Source organism: Dipodomys ordii, unplaced genomic scaffold, assembly GCF_000151885.1.
Source record: "Dipodomys ordii isolate 6190 unplaced genomic scaffold, Dord_2.0 Scaffold1, whole genome shotgun sequence".
NCBI classification, from domain to species: Eukaryota; Metazoa; Chordata; class Mammalia; order Rodentia; family Heteromyidae; genus Dipodomys; species Dipodomys ordii.
Genome location: NW_012267217.1, coordinates 55,083,421 through 55,095,007, shown reverse-complemented (window position 1 = coordinate 55,095,007; position 11,587 = coordinate 55,083,421). Strand labels below are relative to the sequence as shown.

At 45.7% G+C, this 11,587-nt stretch overlaps 2 protein-coding genes across 4 annotated transcripts in view; one reads left to right on the top strand and one right to left on the bottom strand.

Moving 5' to 3' along the window:
- Window positions 1-9,716: 9,716 nt before the first annotated feature.
- On the bottom strand, window positions 9,717-10,610 carry LOC105987802 (proline-rich protein 2-like). The gene is made up of 2 exons (XM_013019221.1): window positions 10,168-10,610; window positions 9,717-10,083 (listed from the first exon to the last, which is right to left on the bottom strand). Exons 1-2 carry the CDS (start codon window positions 10,608-10,610, stop codon window positions 9,717-9,719), a joined length of 810 nt encoding a protein of 269 aa, XP_012874675.1.
- Window positions 10,611-10,966: 356 nt separating this feature from the next.
- The window catches only part of Epha4 (EPH receptor A4), a 134,543-nt gene continuing 133,922 nt past the window's right edge, over window positions 10,967-11,587 (top strand). The window contains exon 1 of one of the 3 annotated variants that reach the window (XM_013011857.1): window positions 10,967-11,113. In XM_013011857.1, the coding sequence (XP_012867311.1) occupies window positions 11,023-11,113 (91 nt within the window). In that variant the 5' untranslated portion in view covers window positions 10,967-11,022. The remainder of the gene's footprint in view (window positions 11,114-11,587) is intronic. The other 2 variants (XM_013011872.1, XM_013011864.1) reach the window with 2 other exon arrangements.

Below are 11,587 nucleotides of genomic sequence, written 5' to 3'. Positions count from 1 at the left end.
CCCATCTTCTATATAAATCACATTTATTCTGAGTTAGAAGGAATCAGGTCCTACACAGAAGGTATATAGCATCTGCTTAGTATTTTAGGGTTAGTGTGAATTCATGCCTACATGTACACATATACACTCTGCAGTTGAATACACCAAACCAGCCCAAACTGAATTCCTCAAAGCAAGACTATGCTTGGCAATATTATATAAAGAAGAACGTTTCCTTAAAGGCTATTTCTCTCCCTAACCAACTAAAATTCACTGGGGTGTCTCTAGAGCTTTGAAATATTAATTCTAGTATTACCTCATTTGTTGTCACCAATTCTGTCATTGTGAAAATTAATCAGCTGTCAAAAAAGTTGAACTCTAAGTGATATTAGATTTAAATTATGCATGGGTGTTTTATCAGTACACGAAGAGCAAAACATTACAGAATTATAAATAGGTAAATTATCTTCAAGAAGAATGTATGTAAACTGAGAATAATCAATCACATGGCTTCAGTTTTAAATTTTCAAAGACTTTACTCTCTGCAATTCTTCAGCACTGTTTATATGTGTGTACACATGACTTCTCAGAAGTCTTTGGATTTCTCAGATTTTTCTGTTTTCCTAGGAAACATAAAAAGACGCACTATTTTTGATGATCAAGTGTTTACACACACATACTATAAATAGAGAGAGAGAGAATGAAAGAGAGAGAGAGAGAGGAATGTATGTATTTTCTTGGTAGTTAACAGCTTCATACTCAACAAGTTTAAGGTGTTGTCTAATCAAACATTTGCCAAACATTCCCCATGGATTTGCCAAACATCTGTGTTAACATCCCAGATAAAGCTTCAGGGTTATAAAGTTATTTACTCAGGTTTATTGGTTACGCTTTTCTCCCAAGTAATTGTGGCTTGCCTTTTGCCTGGCTGAAGAGGAGATCTGGCTGCTATAAGGAACACATAGCAAACAACTAATTGAGGTAGGAAGATGGATTAAAATACTCAACTTTCTATCATTCACAATCACCACTGTCATACTCACCTACAATAAAACAAAATTAAAAATTGAAGCCCAGTAAAAGTAGAATTTCAGTCTATTTAACACTAAAAGCAGATTGTAATACATTAGTAACTTAAAATAGATGTAATATTTCAGGTGTTATATATCTGCATTGAAACAGAGGCAAACATATTTCATCTCTAGCTACAAGGTGAAAATTAGTGCACTTAATTTCAATTTAAAAAGAAATCAAGCTTCCTGAAGATTTTAGGGTAAACTTAGGACATTTTGATGAAGGCTTCTGAACTTTTAGCTGCTTAAGAATATGAAGTCAAGTTTAAAAGATGCATATGCATAAGCATATAAGCCAGATGCATATGAAAACTAAGTAATTAATTAAAACAAGGCCAGTATCTCAATTCAAGCTCTCTTTCTAGATATCACAGTCTAATTTGTACCAATGACCTAACTAGCTGAATTCTTGGGAAAGTCATTCAAAAGTGTGGCTTCATGTTATAGGATGCCGAGTCCTTCCATCCACCCTAGAGGATGAAATTCATGCAAAATTACAAGCAGACTATTCCTCCAGCTATTCCAATTAGCAGAAGCAAATGTTCTCAAGTAATTTTAGGAAGAGACAACCATTAGGTACTTACAGGTCAGCTAAGAATCCAAGAAAGGAAAAGCTAGACACATCTGACCACTCACTCACAGTAGGAGAGGAAACTAGAGCTATTCTTCAGCACCAATCCCAGTTAAAGGATGGAAGGTACTGTATTCACTTCCATTGCCTCCACTGCTTGACTTCCTGGGGCGATTTTACATTACAGTGGTGCAGGGCTGCAGATGTGGGGGTCTCCTTTGCACGCTTGCAGTTTTCGCGTGTGCTTGAGAAAGCCATTTCTGAAGGAGTTGAGCTTTCCCACCTCCTGTTTCCCACCCTCAGCCTTGGAAGAATTCCTTGTGTTTCCTTGCCCACCCCCACTTCCCTTCTAAATGTAGTGCCGGGCCTCTGGAGGTCTGGGCACACAAAGCTTTCATGCAAGGCTGTCACTTGACTGACAGCAGAAAGGTTTCAGGGAGATGGACAGCTGTGTGTAGGTGGGCATGGAAAAAAAAAACACAAAAAACAGAGCTGAACAGATTAAACCAGAAGATAGCAAGAAAAGGTTCTAAATCACAGACTTTTCCAGACTAGCACTAGCACTACACCATAATGTGAAGAACTTCTGCCTAACAGTTTTTCAAAACAAGCATGCTGGTTTAAACTCTCTATAGCCACAGAGCTATAACACATAGAAACATCAGGTAAAGTTCATTCAGGTAAAGAAAATTCCTGAAAGAAAGTTACACATGGGAAGGCACAAGCCTCCTGGGTTTTCTCTGTGGTAATTCTGCTGTTCTGTGATTGGGCTTTTGCAATGCTTTCTGCATTACAAGTTGAGTTGAGTTCCCTAAATAACAACCTACGAAAGGAGCGTTGGACACCGACTTAGCAAAAGTGTTTTTTAAAATTGCAGCAACCTGAGTGAAAACTATAAAAGTTTTAGATAAGAGTGTAATGAGACACACAGAGCTGCAGTAAACTGACCATTTAATGGAACAGACTTGATTAATTTCCTGCCCATGTTCAATTACCTCTGATAGGTGTCGGATGTAATATAAATAGACAGGTTGAAGTTGCAAGGATGGGCCGGTTCCTCTTAAGGAAAATATTCTTTAGACTTGTTCTATCACCTATGGGTCTTTGACTTCAGATTTGTTTTAATTCAGAGTGGCAAGAAATAATGGTGATAGAAACTTGTTGCATATGCCTTACGTCATGTTAATCTTGAATGTTAAGGGAAGTCTTAAATCTCAGGAGGCAAATTCTGTAAATATTAATAATGTGTAAACAAACATTCTCTGTAAAACTAAGATTTATCTCAAACTGAAGAACTCAGTCCCCAGGAAAGTTAAAGCTAGCCCAGGAGTTCTTTCTTAAAATGCTGCTTTTATACAACAGTCCCCAATTTTCAATAGTAAAATAGCACTGTGCTGTCATTCTCCATGTATTGGTGCTCACACTTTGTAACTCCTTTGTCTTCACCCCAGCAAAAGCTGCATTTGAAGAAAAACAAATGGTCCGATTGATACACTTTAAATGTCAGTTGGAGTCAAACGATCCGTTACTAACTGAATTTCTTTGTACCTTCCTACTTCAAATAACTCACTGTTTGCCTGAATTAAGCCAGTTTATTTGGACAGACATGGTCAAGGTCTAAGGGAAAGTGATCCCTCATATCACAAACTGTAAGAGGACTGTTCACTGCACCTGAAAATGACCGGGCATTTGTTTGTCCACCATCTCCTGAGCAGATGTCTGCGAATTCTTCATTTCTTATAACCATTGAATATCCAGATAAGCTGGGAAGGTGGCTCAGTGGTAGAGTGCTTGCTTTGCATTCATGAAGCTCTGGGTTTGGTTCCTCAGCACCACATAAGCAGAAAAAAGCCAGAAGTGGTAGAGTGCTAGCCTTGAGCTGAAGGGCTGAGGGACAGTGCCCAGACCCAGAGTTCAAGCCCCACGACTGACAAAAATTAAAAAAATAAAAAAAATTGCACCTCTGAATATCCAGATAATCCCCAAATAATGATGATTTTCAAGCCAACTATGTTTACCAATTTCATTTTTCTTCTTCTTTCTGTGACGATTAGGTTTATGTTGAACTGATTTTTAATAAACTTTAACTGGCTACAAGACTCAAGGATTATATAAATATAATATATATAAATGTGTATACATATATGTATGTATATGTGTATATACACACATAGAAAATATATAATATGTTATATAATATATATTCAGGGAAAACTTCCATTTATATATATATATACACATATATACTATATTTATATATGTGTTTCAGGAACAAACCGCATACATTATACAATTATATATATATATGTATATATATATATATATATTCTCTATTTATTTAGTTCAGGGAAAAACCAGCATTATGTTTCTTCAAGTTTCACTGAGTTTAGTTCTTTGGCCTGGTCACAGAGCACAGGTTTGTTTATTAACTGTTGTAAGTGATTCTATGAAAGAAATAAAATGCAAATACAATTTCACAAGTAACATTTCCTCTAGAAGAGCACTTATGAAATTTTACTATCTAAGCAAACATTTAAAGGATTTCTATCATACAAACATATAATATCTGTCATTTAGATATATATATACATAGACTATTCAGAAATATTCTCAAATGACAAAATAAATGTTTGGAACATAAGTTCCTTAATAAATGCTTTGGGCTTATGAGGAAGGGGATTGTTAGGTTTCCAAATTTATATTCTCATTATGCCATAAGTCATAAATTATGTTCACAATAATATTACTTCCTTACAGAATTTTATTGCAATTATACAGTGCTTTTCAGAAAACAAATAAATAAAATAGAGTTGTAGTGCTTCCATAAATTGACTTTTTAACCAGACAATTGTTTCTCTGTTAAAAGTGGCTGAAAACAAGACACCAACATTATGTTAACCATCTCTGTAGCTATTAGTTTTTCATCATAAAACAACTATAATTCCAGAAGCTCTTTAATAATCATAAATCACCTGATATTAAACCATTAAGTATTAATCACTAAAATATTCAATAACTGAGACACACAGCTTTATCTGTGCATTTTGAGTTAGAATGAGGGAATCCGTGTTATACTTCTTTGGAAGGGGGTCTCTATTTAAAAAAAAAAAAATCCTCATGTTCCCAAAGCAGACCAGTGAGAATGAGATTCATTATTTCTGTAGTGTTAGCTCCAGGGATGGAGAGTTGGAGGACTGCACTGAGGAGTCTTCCTCTCTCTCTCTCTCTCTCTCTCCCCCCCTCCCTCTCCCTCTCTCGCTACCTGTCCTAGAAGAAAGATTCCAGATACTTTCTTCTTGTCCCCCACAAGTTATAGATAGCTATGCATAGTTAAGGGTGAGGTGAAAACTTAAGAACTAGAGTTTGTTGCTTGAGAAATGTTTGTTTGAATTAGATAAAGTGCAAACCATTGCTCCTCCAACCTTCCTATCACCCCTTCTCCGCTCTTTGACTGAAAATAGGCCTCCTACTGTGTGTTGATCTCTTTTCTACTTATCCATCACCACAAGATCTTTTTGGTCCTGTTCCCACTCCAGGGACAGGAGCCTTGCCTCTCCTTTGCATAAGAAGCAGCATCTCAGCCTTGATACCAGAGGATGGTAATTGAGTTTCCCCAGGGCTTCCCAAAGTCCATCAAATGCTATATTTGGCAGCTGTTGTAGAAAATGTCATTTTGACAAAAGTGAAGATTTCATTACACATCATTTTGCTTACCATCCCCACTTGGTTCCAAGTTTCTGGTTCTTCCTAACTTATTTCATTTACTATTTTTACAACCATGAAATTGGAAGACAGAAACAGTCCCTAGGTTCAAATCCAGTGGAAGCATCCAGGAATATATGGGGTGGGGTTAAGCTTTCACAACGCGACAACGAAAGAGGAGAAGTTCAAATTTACTTCCCTTCCTATTACAGGAGTTGAGGAGTTTGTTAAAGGACAAACAAAAGCAAAAAGGAAAAGAAGTAAAACAAAAGACAAATCACAGGGCTTGGTTTCCTCATGAGTACAAACTTCAAGCTGAGTGAACATGTCCCATTTAAAACTAACAACATTTTAAATAATTATTAATGCATTCTATGTAAGAGTACGAGGAGCTGTCTCCCAAGTGCCAGATTCTAGATGTTGTGTGCTCTATAAAAATCATTCAATATTTAGAAGAATTATATAGTTATCTAAAATTTGCAGTTAAGAAAGTCACATTTCAGGGAAGTGACTTATTCAGAGACAGGCAGAAAATCCATCTAGCTGATGAGAATATGAGGGAAAAGCAACTCTCAGGAACTGAACATAGGGATGTAAACTAATGCAACTACTATGGAAATCGGTATGGAAATTCCTCAAAAAACTAAAAATTGAACCACTTTATGACCTCACCTGGGCATAAATCAATATGTAAGGAAGACACCTGCATACCCATGTTCACGCAGCTTTGTTTATATGAACCAAAATATAGAATTAGAGTGCCCAATAAAGAATAGAAAGAAAGATATGATATATATATATATATATCATGTAGCTATATATCATGAAATGTTACAAAGCCAAAAAGACAAAGAAAATCATCATTTCAGGAAAACAAATTGCACTGGAAAACATCATGTTGAGCTAGATAAGACAAACTTCAAAAGCCAAATGTGTGTAGTTTAGCTCATACACAAAAGAGAGATCTTTAAAACATACATATTCATAGGCATCTGCATATACACCTATATATATTTATTTGTAAATATACATACACATAGAACATGGCTCTAACTAGGGTACCATTTAGGGGGATGAGGGGAAAGTGAGAGTCAAAGAATAATAGTGGTAAAGTGAGTATTTTCTAAACACGGTGCAATAGTATATGAAGCCTGCATAAGAGCTGTCAATGAAAGCTAGAGTAGGGGCAGGGAAAAAGAGATCAGTAAAGAGGCTTATTCTGAGCAAAATATAATGTATGGATGTCTGAAATCCCATGGTGAAATCCCTTGGTGTAGACTAAAGGAACGAATCCCAGAAAGTCACACAGGCTCTGTTGGGAGGTTGGGCACCACCAGAATGTCGGAGGGCTGACAAATGTGGTGTGAATGAAGACAAATACAGTGGATGTAGTTTATTTGCATGCATGAGACTAGAACAATGAGACTTGTTGAAATGGTTTTAATGAGAAGGGAGAGGGGAAAGGGAGAATGATAGAAGGGGTGAGGCTGACCAGGAGATGGTGTGTACAAGTGTGCAAATGTCCCAGTGAAACTTTCCTGTCCAAAAAATGCATGCTAATAAAAAAAAATCTTGCTACCACATGAAATCAGGGGATCTCAGTTCAAAGCCTGCTTGAGCAGACAAATCTGAAGGTTCTCATCTCTGATTAACCAGTAAAAATCCGAAAGTAAAAGTGTGGCTCATGTGGCAGTGTATGGTGGCATACTAACATCAGGAGGGAAACAACACGCAAAAGCTTGAGGCCCTGAGTTCAAGCCCAGCTCCAGCCCCAGCTATAGCCTCAGACCCATCTTGTGTATGTGTGTGCATGCACACACACAGGACTGAGACCCAAAGTAGCCAGGAAGTCTATCATAATGTGTAATGGTCTTTCCTTGGCTCAGATTTTCCAAGCATTACCCATGGCTTGCTCCAGACCCAAGACTTTTCTCACCTGTTGACCTTGGCCTTCCCCTTCTAGGCAGAAATCCTGGGATTCTTGGTGATATTTTAAAACATTTTTTTCACAGATTATGAACCTTTCCTCAGAAATCCAACCTTAATTCAGCTTAATATTCACAAAGTATTTTGTCACTCAGGTCAGTAGGCACGGTATCTAAAAAGCAAAAACTACATCTAAATTTTGCAATTATTTTTATGTATTTTTATTGTTATTGTAAAGGTGAGGTACAGAGGGGTTACATTATCTAAGTCAGATAAAGAGTACATTTATTTTTGGACAATGTCCCTTCCCTGGCTCTCTCCCAGTTTTTTCCTCCCATTCCCACCCACAAGTTGTATAATTCATTTTCCTCCATGTCTAGTGAGTACCAAGGCTGCATTTGTTCGCCCTTTGTCCCTCCATTTCTGTGCCCCTCTTCGCCTCCCAAAGACAGATAAACGAACAAACAAAAGGAAAAGAAAACAAAAACAGCAACGAAGGGGGAAAGAAACCCTCTTGTGTCCTTTTCCTGGAGTGCATTTCGATAAATATTATTTTATGTGGTTAGATGTACATAGGGTGCCTTTGTGTCCCTCTCCTCTTTTTCATTAAGTTTTCTAGGAGATATATTTTTGTACATTCCTTGGTGGACTCCAATTACTCTTGAATTCTTGCAGCAGTGAGAGCTCGTTCTGCTCAAAAGAATGGAGTTATTTTGTTTTAAAACTAGATGATCTTAGTGATTTTTTAAAATTGCAAGCATGGTATTAAGTGCACACAGCTACACTGATTTGTTTTAGACCCTGAAACATTGGATTATGGGCGGGTGGAGGGTGGGTTCTGCGTTGGTGACGGACCAAGGACGTTATTTTGTCTTCCTAGTCGCTGTTCCTGAGGTAGGAACACCCTGGTTAGAAGTAATTGTCATAGAGCCCTTCTCCTAGGTAGCCAGCCTTCGGGCAGCTCATTTCGATTTTCACCGAGACAGAGCAGCTTCTCCCAAGATTGTTTCTCCTCGCTACTGGTCTGTTTTGAGGCCTGGAATGAAAAGAAAGAAAGAAGGGGTGGGGGGAACTAGAAAAAAAATTGCAAGGAATCGGTGCATGTACTGTCGCTACGAAAATCTTGCTTCCAGGAAGCTGTGGCTGCCACCGATGTTGCATACCCCGGGTGGGGAGTGGTAGATGTTTTAGCATCTCCCTCCCCCGTTTTGACCCAGGCAGACAGCCGTCTTTCCTTTTCAACCACAGCTACATAAAAACACTCGGGGCCCCCGCCGAGCAGAAACCGGGCAGGCTATTGTTTAAAAAAAATGTTTTAAAAAGAATTCGGATTGCTCTTTTCTCTTTTCAACGGGTGTGCCAAACCACAGGGACCCACGTGCACCTTCTTTCCCTGCAAAAAAAAAAAAAAAGCTCAGGGGAGACACACGAAAGAGCCGAGACCTGCATGCCTTAAATGGACTTCGTGCAGCTATTTTGCACTAATGTATCTGGACACGCAACCACATCCCGCGTGCGCAGGCCCCTCCTCCTTTTTGCTCGGGAGCAATCGGCAAGCTACGAGAACTGCAAATCCACGTCCCCGGTGGCGTGTCAGTAGCTCGCTCCCCAGAGACGCACCCCCACGCTGTCCCCCTTCCCCGAGCCCCCCATCCCGCCCTCCTCCCCGCAAGCTCCCCAGCCACCGCGGCCCAACGCCTCGCCCAGCGCACTCGCTTAGGTCAAAGTACAAGTTGCCCAGGTGATTCGCTGAGGTCGGAGTTTGCCACTGAAGCCGGGGTGGGGTGGGGGGTGCGTGGGAGGATCGGGGCGGGCGGGGGGAGCCGAGATTTGGAACCGCAGTCCAGGACACGGTGATCGGTCTTCTCCCCTCCTCCCGCAGCCACACGCCGCTCCGGATCTCGGATTCGGGTTTTTCCCCCCCGGGCGAGCGAGCTACTCCCGCAACCCCAGCGAAGTTTCTCCTCCAAACGCTCTGAATCCATCTTGGGTCATCCAGATGGCGGGAAGCCAGGCGGATCTCCCTGGCCTCGCCACCCGTCATCACCCCGCAGAGGTGGCCTGAGCGCTCGCGGGGCGCCGGGGCGCGCGGGGCGGGCACGGCAGGTGGGTAGACACCGGGGTCCACCCGCTCGCTCGCCATCACCTCCGTGCCCGCGGATTGGGGGAGTCTTTGTCCGCTCAGGCTTCTCCCCGGGTCCCGCATTGCCGCATCTGGCCGGCAGGTGGCGCGCGTGGTTCACCGAGAGCCGCGGCCTCGGCAGGAGCGGCGCCTCCACCTCCCCGTCGTCGCGCTCCCGCTGGGACCCAGGCTGGAGATGGGGAGGGGGCGATGGGGAGGACTTGGGGGAGGGGGACGCACTGGCCCGGCCCCCGCGGGAGCCCACAGAGGGGCCGCTCGGGGGGGGGGGGGGGGAAGAAGGGACTCGTCTCCAGGAATCCGGGCCCTTTCGGACGGCGGAGGCTTAGGCGCGCGGTGGCCTGGGCGCCCGGTCCCCGGCGGGCGGCCGCTGGCTGAGCGGCCGTCGTTGGTTTGCGCTCTGGTGGCGGCGTCCGTGCCATCGAGGCACCGACCTCAGCCGGTTGGGAGCCGGTGCCCTTGGAAGGTCGCCGGTGACGCCCGCGACGCCGGGGGGGGGGCGGCCACGACCCCGTGAGGATTGTTCTTGTTTCGGGGGGGGGTGTCTCCTGAGGCCCCGGAGGACCCTGCGTGCCGGCGCGGGGCTGGGAGGACGGGTCGGAGCGCGGAGCCCCCGGGGCCGCTCCGGGCAGCTTCGCCCTGCGCCCGGTGCGCGGTCCGCGTGCCTCACCCGCCCGCACACCGGCCCCCCCCTGCGCCCCGGGATCACCAGACCGGGTTCCAGAGAGTTCGCCCCCCCTGAACACACACACACACACACACACACGCACGCACACCCCGGAGCCGGGGCCGCCCGGCCGGGAACGCGCCGACGTCCCCGCGTTGGGAGGTCCCCCGTCTCGTCTCCGGGGACCGTGGCTGAGCCCGGCTGCGCGCTAGACGTTGGGGAGACGACTGCCGTGTCCCGGCTTTCTGGACGGCCTGGGATCGGGCCGTAATGAGTAACCCACAAGCCACGGCTCCCCCAAAGCCTTCCAGACCGAGGCGCGCCGTGAAGGCCGGGATGGGGAGCAGCGGAGGGGTGCGGGGTGAGCGCGCTGCCCGGGCCGGTGCGGGGCGCGGGGGCCGCCCCCGACGGTCCTCGGAACCCCCCCCAACCGAGAAGGGGCGGGCCAACTCTATTCTCAGGCCACTCCAATAAGAAACCTCCCGTGGTGGGGGTGCGGGCTGTCCAGATTTTAGGGTGTTGTGGAGTGTGGGCGCGGGGGTGCCCCACCATCAATTCGTATCTCCTGAAGCTTTTTCAGACCTCCAGGCACACGACCATGGAGATGTGGTTTGAGGACTTGAGAGGGGTCGGGGCGGGCTCAACGCTCCCCCCCCCCAACGTACCCCTACTCCCCTGAGGGAGAGATAGAGGAGAGAGCCTGGAAGCCCCCAGAGACCTTGCAGCGCCCCCGCCCAGGCAAAAAGGGGCGGGACTCCCGGGTGGGGGTGGGCGGGCTGCGCGCCGGGGGCGGGGCCTGCGCGTCTGGCCCCCGCCGCCATTGGCCCGGAGTTGCAGACTGGCGGGAGGACGTCACGGGCCGGGCCCGCCCTCTTGGCAATGTCTTCAGCCCGCTGCTCTCCTAACTTAAGCATTTATTCCACTGGGATAGAAGCGGCTGGAGCGGCGTGGGCACCCGCGCACCATGGCTGGCGTTTTCTATGTGGTCCTCTTCTCGTGTCTCTTTGGGATTTGCGACGCTGTCACCGGTTCGAGGGTATACCCTGCGAATGAAGGTAAGACCCTCCCTCCCCCGGCCTCCTTTTTGCAGTTGGGGGGACATGGAGAGGTTGGGGGGGACGATCGGCAAGTGAAGGGGTTCTGCGAGCGCGGGGCCGGAGGGGGTCGGGGTAGGAGGGTGGTATTAGGGGGGGGAGAACCTGGCCAGGCGACTTCGGGGACAGGATGGCCAGGATGGACGGGGGCGGGGGGGTCCGCTTCTAGGCAGGACCCGCCAGGCATCCTGTCCCCCGAGGCGGTGACCCATGAAAGGAAAGGTGCGGGGTGAAAAAAAGCCGTCCAGTCTGCCCAAGTTTGCAGCGAAAGGCCAAAGTTTATCTGCATTCTCCCGCAAGGCCAGGTCGAGGACAGCGATGCACCTCGCCCGACGCCAAGGAATTCCAAACAAAACAACCTGAAAAAAGGGGGGGGGGTCCAGCCCTCCCCATCCCCGGCCGGGCCGAGGCGAGGGGCGGGCGCGGGGGGTCGGG

Bases quoted from the DNA above. Each gene is read 5' to 3' on its own strand.
- LOC105987802 (XM_013019221.1), bottom strand. From the start codon at position 10,610: ATGGTGGGGCACCCCCGCGCCCACACTCCACAACACCCTAAAATCTGG. The intron at 10,084-10,167 runs GTGTGCGTGCGT...CCCGGGGCGCAG, and splicing joins CGGGCGGCCCCGGCTCCGGG to GGGGGGGCCGGTGTGCGGGC.